General features: G+C 38.2%; 1 protein-coding gene across 1 annotated transcript in view; it reads right to left on the bottom strand.

Moving 5' to 3' along the window:
• The window catches only part of Rock1 (Rho-associated, coiled-coil containing protein kinase 1), a 119,430-nt gene extending 105,321 nt beyond the window's left edge, over positions 1-14,109 (bottom strand). Inside the window, exon 1 of the mRNA XM_013014887.1 lies at positions 13,501-14,109. Coding sequence (XP_012870341.1) covers positions 13,501-13,593 — 93 coding nt within the window. The 5' untranslated portion in view covers positions 13,594-14,109. The remainder of the gene's footprint in view (positions 1-13,500) is intronic.

Genomic DNA, 14,109 nt, shown 5'->3' with positions numbered 1-14,109 from the left:
ACACACACACACACACACACACACACACACACACACACACACACACACACACACACACGCTCAAGTGGTAGACAGCTAGCCTTGATCAAAAAAGCTCAGGAACAGTGCCTAGCCTCTGACTTCAATTTCTAGGACTGACACAAACCAAACCAAACTAACCCTATGAATTATTATTATGATTTATTTTTTGGCAGTACTGGGGACTGCACTCAGGGCTTAGTCAAAAGTTCTATCATTTAAGGCATACCCAAACCCTTCAGAATTCTCATTTTGCAAATTAAATATATCCAGGCTCATGTAAGTTAGATAACTTGTCCAAGATCACATTACTTAAAAAAAAAAGGCTGGCCTGTGGAATGGGAAGTAGGTAATAATTCACTAGCCAACCCAAAAATCCTTTTTCCCCAAGGACAAATCATGAAGATAACAAAAACAAGATGACAGTGAAGCCAACATTTATTAAATATGAAGAACAATACAAAGCACTTTAAGAAATTACCCCATTTAGTATTTCTAACAACTCTATGCTTAATCTTACTTGACCTTGTCAAGTACCTGTCAGCCTAGGAAAAGTTTGATTTTCCAAAATTATGAATGTTGTATAATGAAAGAAAAACTGAAATTAGAGTCCAAAGCCCTCTATGCTTTTAGTCCTCACTAGAACAGCATAAAGTAGCTCAAGAGTTGAGGAGAGCTAACTGGATTCCCATTTCAGAAATAACTGGATATCACAGTAAATTGTTTAAACACCAAGGTCTGATAAATCCCACAGTCAGAGCCTAAAGTTAGTTATCACTAACTAAAACATTCATTCACCTGGAGCAGTGACACTAATCAAGATGTATTATACTTATAAACTGATTTGTTGAATTGAAACCCCTTAATACAACTAAAGGTAATAAAACCAAATTAATACTCTTTAATGTGACAGTAAATATGCATTAAGGAGTATAAGTGAAGACTGATTGAGCTATGCAATAAAAGTTGAAAAGATAGTCTTCTGAGAATTAGCACAGTTGTGTTACTATCATATAAAACAAGACAGAACAATGGAAACAAAAGAAAATTTATAAATAATTTCAAGTACACATAGAAATGTAATATACCAAGAAAGTAGTTATCTCAAACCATTAAAAATAAGCATTTTAAAATAAAGGTGATGGGTCATGTCTGTAATAATCCTAGGTACTAGAGAGCCTGAGATTTGAGGACTGCATTTCAAAGCCAGGAAAGTCCATGAGAAGACTTTTATCTCCAATTAACCAGCTAAAAGTCAGAAGTAGACCTACAGCTCAAGTGGTACAGCACTAGCCTTCAACAAAGAAATGCTCAGGTCCTGAGTTCAAGCCTCAAGACCAGCACAAAAACAAAATTTAACATAAAGAATCTGAATGGCAAAAAAAGGACACAAAATAGATACATAATTGCAAACATATTTGCATTTTACCACAGAAAAGGGACTAAGATTCATAATGTGTAAAGAACTCCTGAAAATACATTAATTTAAAAAACTCAATAACAAATATTGCCAGAAAGTTCACAGAAGTACAAATGATCCATAAAAATAAAAGATGTTCAACCTTACTTATAAGAGCAACAGAAATTAAAATTACACTAAGATATTATATCTCACACTTTTCAAACTTGTTTTTTGTACTGGTTCTGGGGCTTACACTCAGGATCTTACAGTCTTTTCTTTTTCTGGTACTTCTAAACACAGTTTCCATGAGAACAATAGATAATTCCATATATTACTGATGGAAATCTAAAATAGTACAACTCCTAAAAGGCAGAGAAAATTGCAATACTGAGCAAAATTACATACACGTACATATGTAATTTTACATACATATGGTACTTCTAAAAATCTACTCTAAAGATACCTGGCAAATATATGAACAGTAACAGCAAAAGAAAATAGCAAATAGTAATAGCAAAATAGTAATAACAAAAGAACACAGACAACATAAATGCCCATTGACAGGAAATCGAATAAATGATGTTAATATCCACAAAATAGAATAACATGCAGCTACACAAAGGAATATCACCATTCCAGAGTTCAATATATACTATCTTTTGCATCAGAAATGTATAAAAATATAAATATAGGGCTAGGAAGATGGCCCAGTGGTAAAGCGCTTACCTTACATGCATGAGGCCCTGGGTTCAATTCCTCAGCACCACATAAGCAAAAAGAAAAAAGCCAGAAGTGGTGCTGTGGCTTAAGTGGTAGAGGCTAGCCTTGAGCTGAAGAGCTGAAGGACAGCGCCCAGGCCCGGAGTTCAGGCGCCACAACCGGACCCCCCCCCAAAAAATATATATATATAAATATAAGCTTACATACATACATATGTGTATGCCTGTGTATGACAGACTTTTCTTTAAGAAGAAATGTTAAAATATTAAGAAGTATAAAAATAGGAAAAGAAACAGAAAGGACACAGTTGAAAATGAGAATCTTCTAAATATATCTTGAATAGTTTTAACTTTTAAATTGCTGTACACAAAAATAAAATTACATTAAAAAGGAAAGAAAGAATTCCTAACTATTGGGGAGAAAAAAAATCCTCAAATAGTTTAATTGATGAAAAAGTATAAGGTACTTTTTGTTTTCTTTTCAAAACTAAAATATTAATTCTACTCACTGGACAAAGATAAGAAACAATTTTAACCCAGTAGCAATGAGTATTCAGATCAACATGCTCCATCAAAAAAAGCTTCCTGGAGAAATAGCTGATTTCAGAGTCTGGGACAAGAAATGTGCCAAGATCTGCCTGGGCATCTTAATGTAGCAAAAATAAGAAAGCTCCATCAAAAATGATTAGGATTATATACAAACATAGGAGAGGCTCTCAGTCAAAAATAGAACGGAGTATTAGCAAGGTTGACAAAAATGGCTGGAAAAACACCAAAAATGTTTTCTAAATGTTTCCCTACTGTTGTCAAAAATAAGACAAAACCCAGAAAGAGAACTGATGCTTACAACTTGTTTGTTGTTCGTGTTCAAGAGAATGAGGGTAGGACATTGGAAACAGTCAAATTAGCATGCTTCTTTCTACCACAGAGCTACCCTCCCATACTCTCTTCCCTCGTCCCTTGAGGCCCGAAGTGATAGCAACTGAGTTCCCCAGGGTACTGCTCTATCCCCACTGGGTTTCCTTAAACATTGTCTATACTTTTGCAAATAGTCCTTTCGTTAAACTTTACTCAAATTACACCAAGTCTTTTTACAATAAGGTTCTAAAATATCTTCTGCAGAATAGCAACTAAAGATTGGGGGACTTGTGCTGCATATCATGAATTAGCAGTCCCAGATAGTTAAGTGTAAGTTCTTCTCTCAATAGAATTAATTAATAAATGTGAATGGAATAGAATTAGAAAATCATTCATTTGCTATCCCTAATAAAATACTTGACTCAACTAAAAATCAGTGGATAAAATCACTGGCTTAGTGATTTTACAAAATGTTCATGGTCTGTTACCTCCTGAACACAATGACCAACCTTAATGCCACTAATGGTGAACCAGCCATCTTATTTTATACCTCTTGATGTGACACAAAAGAAATCACAATCTATGAAGGATTTTACTAATGATCAAATCAGGCTTTTAGGTCAATTTATAAAGGGTATAATATAGTAGGTAGAGAAACAAGTTGAAATATATCAAAAGGCAAACTGAAAATTCCAAAAGGAGAAACAGTCTTGAGGTTAAAAAAAAAAGTTAGTGAATCTTAACAAAGAAGCTGAACATGGTAGTGCATGCTTGTTATCCCAGGTCTGCAGGAGGTTTATGTATGAAGACTGGAAGCCCTGGTTGAAAAAACAAACTTGAAACCTAATTTGAAAAATAACAAAGCAAAAAGGTTTGTAGCTCAAGTGGTACAGCGCTTATCTAGCAAACCAAAGGCTCTGAGTTTAAACCCCATACCACAATCATATACAGAGATACAAAAGAAAAAAGAAAAATCACTTTTAGATGCTCAGGAAAATGAAAATATAAACTGAAAATTAATGATACCAAGAAGTTTCTAATATTCTTTTTAATTTTAATTTTGTTATAATGGTTCACTCCTGTAATTCTAACATCTCCAGAGCACAGACCAAAAAGATTGTTACTTGAAGCCAAGCCTGGCAAAAAGTTAGCAAAAATTACATCTCAATAAGCTGAGCATAGTTGCTAGCCTGTCATCTTAGTCAAGGCGGGGAGGCCTTACATAGAGGATCAATCCTGAGGCTGATGAGAAGTGATCAGGCAGCATGATGGCCATGTACCACCATGCCTTTTTATTGACAGGATTATGCAAACATTTTTCCCTACTTGTCTCAAACCCTAGATCCCCACCTCCCATACAAGTCTGATTATAGACATGAGCTACTGTATCTAGATGCTTGCATTTTTAAATTAAGAGATGCTTATTAATAATTCTAGCTACTTCAGAGGCTGAGACTAGGAGGATCAAGGCTCAAGGACAGCTTCAGAAGAAAACTTTGTAAGATCCCTTCTCAATGAAGAGCTGGATATGGTAGCTCCTGTGTTAGCTACAATGGAAAAAGTCTAACACAGATCATATCTAGGCACTCATCCAGGTAGAAAGAGAGACCGTATGGCAAAAATAACTAGCAAAAAACAGGGCTGATGGAGTGGCTCAGCAGTAAGAGTACTTGCCTAACAAGCCTTGAGTTCATATCAAGAACCATCCATCACAAGAGAGAGAAAAACAGAAATGGAGATAGAGTCAGAGAAAGAGAGAACAGAGAGATGAGACAGGCATGCTTATATTAAAATGTTTGGGTACTGGTTGCCAATGGCTCAATTCCTGTGATCTCAGCTACTAAGTGAGATCTGAGGAGTATGGTTTGAAGCCAATCCAAGCAGGAAAGTCTGGGATACTCTTTTCTCCAACTAACCAGCAAAAACCTGGGAGTGGAACTGTAGCTCAAGTGGTAAGAGTGCCAGCCTTAAGCAAAAAGCTGAGGGACAGTGCCCAACCCCTGAGTTCAAGCCTCTATACCAGCACAAATATACACAAATACACACACACACACACACACACACACACACTAAAGTTTAGGTAAATGGTAATCTATTTAATATATTTTAGTAAGGAAAAGCTAATGATAGATGAGTCAAGTATAATGAAATTCAAAAAGCATAACTGTGTGTTTGAAATGTTTCACCTTAAAATAATCAACCCCCTCAAAAAATGTATTTTTTCTACTATAACTAGTCTCAAACTTGGTGAATCCTAGATCTCATCCCCAAATTTTCTGATTTTATCTGGGTATGTGCCCAGATTCCATTTTTAAACAAGTTCCTCAAGTGAATCTGATATAAACAATCTATAGACTCATATCTGAAATTATATACTTAGCTTACTTTACCACAAGTCTTTAAATAGATCCCAAACCAGGAAAGGCATGATCATCTCTCTTACTTCCAAGTTAAGCCTCACCCCACCCCTATCTTAGTGTGACAGACATTTAATTAATCCTCTACCTGAAATTATAAATTTCATGACAGCAAGGCCCATGTTTGTTTTTACTCATCATGGTATCCCAATTGCACCGCTACCTGAGTGCTTAGCATACAATGTATATCAAATAAACATTTGTTAATGAATGATAGAGAAAAAAGGAGAGTTAATGTGATTCATGGTTTCAAAATTAGTTATAGACAACAACCTGATAAACATCTCAATTTCTTGCCAAAAGTTTATATAGGAAGTATGACTCAAAAAAGCACAACACAAATTAGCTTACCTTTCAAAATATAACACAAGTTTAGGATAAGCTCTCACTTCTCAGAGAATCAGACTTTAGACATTAACTTGAATACCAAGCTTCCTACTAATTGTTTAGAAACTATAATAAATGTATTCTATAAACAACAATTCCAAACAAGGAGTAAGGCAATGCTAGAAAAGTAAACTGAAGGCATGCATTTTAATGGGCACACAAATGAGTATCTTAATTATCTCCTCCATTCAAAAAGTACAAACCTCTAAAGTTATTCAAAGGTAAGTGCCAAATGTAACAATTAGTTTAGGAACTAGCTCCAAAATCAGCATGAACCAAAGATGGTTCATATTCTTTTATTTCTACCTAATGTTATTTAACTTTTAAATTTTATTTCATAAATAACAAACCAAGGAAAATTTCAGAAAAAGTTTACTAAAGTATAATAAAAGCACCCTGAGTTTTAGTAATAGGAAGAGTATAAGTAAATATCTGATCCAATTCTTCTTTCTACAAATAGACAAAGTGAAGCCAAATAAGAAAAAAGAGAAACAGATTTATTTCATCACACAGTTAATACCAAAACAAGGTAAAGCCAGTGCTTTATCTTGTGTGCACATTTTCTAGTGGTTTACTGTGGACTTCAATTAAATAGATGTATCCCTGGAAATGGGAAAATTAAACTACTAGATTAGCTGCAGCAACAGAACTCAATTTTCTGATATGTGCATTTTTCTGTCATTCATCTTAATAGAATTTGTAGTTTTCACTGTGTCTCCAAACTAGCAAAAACTTATTATAAGATACAAGTAAGCTGTCAGGTCAAAGTCTCGTCTAAAACTGAATTTAAAATTTATACACAGTTCCTTCTTTTGGATTAAAAACATTTCTGACTCAAGGATTAATGAATGATCCAATTCATATCTCAGCTGTTACTCTGAGCCACCTCTCTATACACCCACAGGATGCTTGTAGTGCAAGAGGACCTATTTACAAAACACATACTAAAAGAAACTTACACAAGGTAAACAAGATAACTACATCTCAACAAATTAGCTCCCTTTCCTTAAATATCAAACAAACCCCTGACACAAAGTAGGTATATTATAAATCATGACTAAATGAACAAATGGTCCTCAAAACCCCTTCCTGTTCTACTGAATTGATCTGAATGTCTGTTTTTTTATTTATAGTTAGCCTGAATACCTCAGTAAAACACATCTGGATTTTGAATTTATGGGCATGGCTTGAGGTGTTAAATTATTCTAATAGAAGACAATATGCCAGTAATATTACAATATGCCAATTAACAAATGTTTACTAATCACATGCTATAACAGATTTGCACTATTGTTTAATTCTTAAACATCCAGTACTATAACTCTTCTCATTTTCCTGAAGATAACACAAGCTTTCAGAATTTGTCTTAGTACATACATGACAAGTCCTAAATTTGACCCTACACAAAGATTTATAGTATAAATAAATGAATCAGGAGACTAATTTGTTTTTTAAAAAACATTCTTAAAAAGGTGTTTTTTGTTTTTTTTTTGGTCCGGTTATGGGGCCTGAACTCTGGGCCTGAACACTGTCCCTCAGCTCCTCAGCTCAAGGCTAGTGCCCTACCACTTGAGCCACAGCACCACTTCCGGCTTTTTCTTATGTGGTGCTAAGGAATCGAACCCAGGGCCTCAGGCATGCAAGGAAAGCGCTCTACCACTGAGCCAACTTCCCAGCCCTTAAAAAGGTGTTTCTATGGACTGGGAAGGTGGCTCAGTGGTAGAGTGCTTGCCTCTCATGCAGAGGCCCTGGGTTCGAGTCCTCAGCATTACATAAGCAGAAAAGGCCAGAAGTGGCACTGTGGCTCAAGTGATAGAGCACTAGCCTTGAGCTGAAGAGCTCAGGGACAGCGCCCAGGCCTAGAGTTGAAGCCCTAAGACCAATCAAAAACAAAACAAAACAAAAGGGGGGGAGGCTCCTACCATGAGTGGCACATGTAATAGGGCAACTTGATTGTTCTTTGTATGGAACTCACGTCAAGAGATTTTGGAAGCAGAATTTTTATACCTGGGCAGCTGGTAAACGTAAAAAAAAAAAAATACTAACAAATAAAATCTTGCAATATAACATGAAAACAGTCAGGTGTAAATTGGGCGTGTGCCTGTAATTCCTAGTCATTAAGAAATTAGGAGGGGCTGGGAAGGTGGCTCAGTGGTAAGAGCACTTGCCTTGCATGCCTGAGGCCCTGGGTTCGATTCCTCAGCACCACATAAGCAAAAAGAAAAAAACCAGAAGTGGCACTGTGGCTCAAGTGGTAGAGCACTAGCCTTGAGCTGAAGAGCTGAGGGACAGTGCCCAGGCCCCAGAACCGGACTCCCCGCCCAAAAAAAAAAGAAAGAAATTGGGAGTAAGACGTTTGTTCACTTGAGACCAGGAGCCTGGGCATCATGTTAAGACAGAAGAGGAAGAAGGAAGAAAGAAAGTAGTAGTAGTAGTAGTAGTCTGGTCTAACCCAACAAGATGTGCAGCTGATATTGTCAACACTAACATGCAAATTATGAACAATAGTAGGTACACGGCTTTGAGGCCTAAAGATGTAGTGGTCTCTGATCTTTTCATTTTACTAACAGAATACTAAATTTTATTAAGCGAACTTGCATATCATTCATACAGATTATACAATAATTTAGATTCCAAAATGCTACTCAGGATCTGTTGTAATAATGCAATGTATAGGTTAGAAATGTTAAATAAATTAAAAGTTTCATGGCAGATGTAATAGTGATATTAATGACAAACAATTTTATGAATAAAAACTATTTTGGGATTTGAGAAATATGAGTAAAAACAAGATATCAAAATAGAGATGTTGAGAAGGCAGTCAGACACTTGAGATTTTAAAATATGATAGTAAAATAAAAACATATATTTGGGTATCACAGTGATGAAAGGTAATCAAGTCTGTAAAGATGATGAATTATCCAAGACAGTGAAAAGGAAGAGATAAGCTAAAGAATGAGGTAAAGAAAAAATTAAGCCTAATGAAAAGATGGGAAGCACTAAGTAAACAAAGCCAGGAAAGGAGAATATTTGAAACTAATATCCAAATCTTCTTTTAGTTCTGCTTCCCATTTTTTTTTAAAAAGGGAGCGAGAGGGAAAGCCGGAAGGGGGAAAAGGAGGGAGGGATGGAAAGTGCAAATGAGCAAGCAATGGTACTAAAAATATGTTCAAAGGATCAACACAGTGTTAGAACTCAGAAATTGGGGCTGGGAACGTGGCTCAGTGCTTGTCTTGCATTCATGAGGCCCTGGGTTCCATTCCTCAGCACCACATAAGCAGAAAAGGCTGGAAGTGGTGCTGTGGCTCAACTGGTAGAGCGCTACCCTTGAGCTGAAGAGCTGAGGGACAGCACCCAGGCCCAGAGTTCAGGTGCCACAACCGACCAAAAAAAAAAAAAAAAAAGAACTCAGAAATTACTATAGTTCCCTTCATTCTCTTGCACTCCACCCTTATACTTTAACCAGCTACAAGTAAACTGCAAAGGTCAGAGCCAGGTGCTCACGTTTGTAATCCTAGCTAGTCTCGAGGCTGAGATCTGAGGATCCCCATTCAAAGTCAGCCCAGGCAGGAAAGTCCATGAGACTCTGAATTTTAATTAACCAGCAAAATAGCTGGAAATGAACCTGTACATCTAGTGGTAGAACATTAGCCTTGAGAGAAAAAAACTAAAGAACAGCATCCAGGCCTTGAGTTCAAGTACCAATACTGGCACACATACCAGAATAGGGGAGGAGGAGGAGGGAAAGGAAGGGTAGGAAAAGGGAAGGGAGGAGATAGAAAAGGTTAGACAGTCACTTATCAGGTTCTTCCAGCTACATTACTTTATAACATTCATCAGTATGGTCCCTCAAAAAAAAAAAAAAAAGGTTTTTCGCTTATAAAGCTAAGTTTTAAGAGACATTTGCCAGTAAACTGGTCAGAAACCAAAAGGTTTGGGAATTTCCGTTATAGAAAAGTAGATTCTGGAAAAGAAGAAAGTGAGGCAATGATGACTCCCACCTATAATCCCAGCTATTCAGGAGGCTAAGATCTGAGAACTGTGGTCCAAAGCTAGCCTGCACAGAAAGTCCATGAGACTCTTATCCCCAATAAACTATCAAAAACACAGAAGTGGAGCTATGGCTCAGTGATAAAAGTACTAGCCTTGAGCACAAAAGCTCAGGGACAGTGCCCCAGCCCTGAGTTCAAGTCTTGGGACTGGAGTGCATGTACACACACACACACACACACACACACACACACCACACACACACACAAATATATAAATAAACAGGAATAGTTTAGCCTTAATGTTCTGAAATTACAAAAAAAAATCTACAAATAGAGTATACTGCGCATTGCACATATTCAGTAAGTATCACTTAAGTCAGGTGACAGTTGCTGATTATCTGTATGTAACCCTAGCTACTCAGGAGACTGAGACCTGAATGATAATTCTTCAGAAGCCAGCCGGGGCTAGAAAGTCCACAACACTCCATCCCCAAAACAACAAGCAAAAAGTTGGGCTTGGTTTAAGTGGTACAGTTTCAGCCAAACAAGCAAGCCAAGCAAGGTGGAGGCCCTGAGTTAAAACCCAGGTTTGGGCAGGAAAGGAGGAAAGAGGTAGGAAAGGAGAAAGGAAGAGAATGGGTGAGGGGATGTCAGATAAATAAATCAACAAAGGGGGCTGGGAAGGTAGCTCAGTGGTAGAGCGCTTGGCTTGCATGCCTGAGGCCCTGGGTTCGATTCCTCAGCACCAAATAAGCAAAAAGAAAAAGCCGGAAGTGGTGCTGTGGCTCAAGTGGTAGAACGCTAGCCTTGAGCTGAAGAACTGAGGGACAGCGCCCAGGCCCAGAGTTCAGGCCCCACAACCGGACCCAAAACTAACTAAATAACTAACTAACTAAATAAATAAATCAACAAAGATCAAAACAATCTAGACAGAAAAGCAACTAAGGTATAAGGAAGGGGAATTATACCTACAATATAAGCTTAGTCCAAAATCCAGAAAAGGAAGAGAACATCACTGAAAAAGAAAAGTCATTCTGAACAGTAAAATGAGTTAATGAGTGAATGCTCAATGATAAACACAAAATATTACACAAAGAAAAAAAACTATGCTTGATACTACAAAACTGGAAAGAGGTTTTTGTCTCCAGAGAAGACTCTATAATCTTTATGAAATTCAGATACAGTAAATAAAATTTCAATACTAGCCTTCAATTGTTACAGTACTAAACAGAGAAAAATGACCAAGAGGGCAAAAGTAACCAAATCTGTTCACTAACTAGTCCCTTCTCCTAAATGATATTTGAGCTCCACAATTTCTATCAGTCCTAACTCTGAAAGCTTTCATGGCTTAGGCTCCTTGTCGCTTCTTTTTCTTCAATCTTCATTTTTTAAAAACCCTTGATGTTCTACATTTTTCCCTTTATCATTACAACAGGTTCAACTTGTACCTTCGTGCAACTGACTTTCAAGATCATTATTTTTAATTAGTTTTATATTTCCAATAGTCTCTAGGTCCTTTCTTCATAATTGAACATAAATGTATTTATTATTTTTCCCAAGTGATTTCTAATCTTTGCTGTTCTCATATATATTCCTTATAATTCAGGCTCAATATTTTTAATCATCTCATAACCCCCTCTCTCTTTGATTCCTTTGCTTTCTAAACTCCATCAATCAACTTCAATCAATTCTTCCTTCCTCATTTTCATGCCCAATTTTGGGGCTTAAACCATTTCTGGGCTATTATTGTAATTTAAGAATTCCCCTATCTCCAGTCTTCTCTGACAACATATCTTGCACACAACTACCAGATTCATCTTTATCTTGTGACAGTTCTAAACTCCTTCGGCCTAGCACTTACGTCCTCCAACCTAGCCCCATCTCACTTCCAACATCATCTTCCTCTAATTCCCTGAACATGTCATTTTAGTCATGTTTCCATTCCCTATTGTTGTCCTATTCATCATAAAGCATACTTCCTTGGCTCTCTCAACTAATAACATTTTTTTCTCTTCATTTATGAGAATACACACACATATAAGATATTCTTGAACATTCATTTGAAATTTGTCACATATTTTCTCAGTATGTGAAGTGTTTTGTTTCTGTGTATGTAGATGAAACTATTAATCCTAATTAGATAAGAGTCTCAAAAAGTTTAAGACAAATTTCCTTGTATCCGCCTTATTTCTACAATTATCTGAGGTTCTCATCAAATACAGCTATTGCAAGAGGGTAGAAGACAGCTTATCAAACAAACAAACAAACAAACAAAAATACTACTAATGTCTCCCTGTAACCACACTTCACGGAACAAGAGGTCAAAAAGCAAAATCGGGATAAGGGCATAATTTGGTATCATAGTGTCTACCTAGCCTGTGGAAAACCCTGGGTCTATCCCATCCCTGCAAAAAATTAACAACCACCAAAACAATAAAACCTAAGATACACAGATAAAAAATGAATTAGATGTTGAACACAGATTCTTTTCATTTCTAAAATGTTTTAACTCCATTAAGAATCAACTTTTTTCATTGTTTTCTCAATACGAAGAGCATCCATAATGATGAGACGCTTCAAACACACTATTCTTAACACTTCGTATTCAAGGATGCTTGAAATAATTATGAAACTTTAGGAGAGAAACTTTACATGTGAAAACCATAACAGGTATTTAGAGCAACTGAAATGCTGATTTCAAACAATATATTAAAGTTTCTTCTCAGAATGGGTTTTAAATGGTTATATATCAATGGTATTATTCTATTGTCAATCTGAAGTACCAAAATTACATTACATAATATACAAAATTTTGTCCATATACAAGCTCTCCAAAACTTTATAGATGGTGTGGATTTGTTTGTATTAAGTTGTAGTATTAGATGGCTTTTTGTTGCTAAAGTAAAAGGAGAAACTTGCTCACAAGCAGTTTACAACTTATTAGCATGGGGGGGAACCAAATTCCAATTAATTACATATGTTATCAACCACTGAATGCCCTTTAAAATAGGATTTTTTTCATGTCACAACTTCTTTTGAATGCTTTAAAAGTAGCAATGCTAAAAATACCACCACTAAAAAAGGGCCGTTATAACATTTGCTGTGGTACTAAAATACTATAAAAGACGTCAACATTGTGATGACCTATACATTATCTTAGGTTTTTACACTTAAGTCAGAAAAAACAAAATTCCTTCAACCTCAGGTCACCCATACCATTTTATCTCAACATCACTTCCTCAACATTGACAACTGTCATTGCCAAATCTAAAACTAAACCCCTAGGCGCTAAACCTCTGTGAGTAGAAAGCACTCTTTCCAATATTACTGTCAACCAGATGAGGAAGATAAATAACTCCTAAAATCACGCCATTCAACACTACTATGTACGTAGTGCTAACTTTGACGTGAGAACAATATGCCTGCAACAACAGGTTTTAAGTGGACCTTTGTGGGGGGGGAGACAGATGAGGTCAGTCAGTCGAAGTTGAGAGAGAGGAGCGAACAGAGACCCCTTCCCGTGGCTGAGACTCAAGTGGTAGGTACGCCACGGTTCCTTGGGAAATAAAAATCCGGCGTTTTCCGAGGTGATAGGGCACACCTGAGCCTTTCCCACGCGGGTAGCCAGGCTGAGGACCAGCGGAAGGGCAGTCCACGCGGAACCCAGGACGCGCCCACGGGGACAGACAGTGCCACCACACACTCACCAGCAAACAATCCGAATTCACTTCCGATTTGGGATCCCGCAGCAGGTTGTCGATTTTTTCAAACCGGGTCTCAAAACTGTCCCCAGTCGACATGTTGCTGGCTCCTGTGTGACAATACCCCTCGTACCAGCACCGGCAGCGGAAAGCAATTTCAACCCCACTTCCTCCGCGGCGGTGAGTTCGCAGCCGCCGCCGGGCGCACGAGCCGGAACCTCGGGGTCACCAGGTGCGCCCGCTTCCCGCTCCGACCTCCCCCCACCCGCCCTTCACTGAGGAGACCACCTCCGCTCTCCAGACCCCGGGCCGGGGGCGACAGCGACCCACAGCCGCCCGGATGCCCAAAGTCGCATCCCACCCGGCAGCCCTCCGCGACAGCCCCACGGCGCTGTCGCCAGCAGCCTCGTCGCTCCGGCGAGGCGCCTCAGCCTAGCGGGCCCCGGCTGCCTTCGCCATGGAGGGGCCCGGGGCCCGGGATGGGCCGGAGGAGAGAAGGAAGCGGCGGCCGCCGCCGCAGCAGGGTGGAGACTCCCTCGGGGCAGCCGGGGCGGGCGCGGAGGAAAGGCGAAAGCAAAGGGCGGGTGGGGAGCTGCGCCAGCCGCCGCCGCCGCC

This window comes from Dipodomys ordii, unplaced genomic scaffold (assembly GCF_000151885.1).
Source record: "Dipodomys ordii isolate 6190 unplaced genomic scaffold, Dord_2.0 Scaffold25, whole genome shotgun sequence".
NCBI classification, from domain to species: domain Eukaryota; kingdom Metazoa; phylum Chordata; class Mammalia; order Rodentia; family Heteromyidae; genus Dipodomys; species Dipodomys ordii.
The sequence above is the reverse complement of the archived record's forward strand: the minus strand, read 5'-3'. Positions and strand labels throughout refer to the sequence as shown.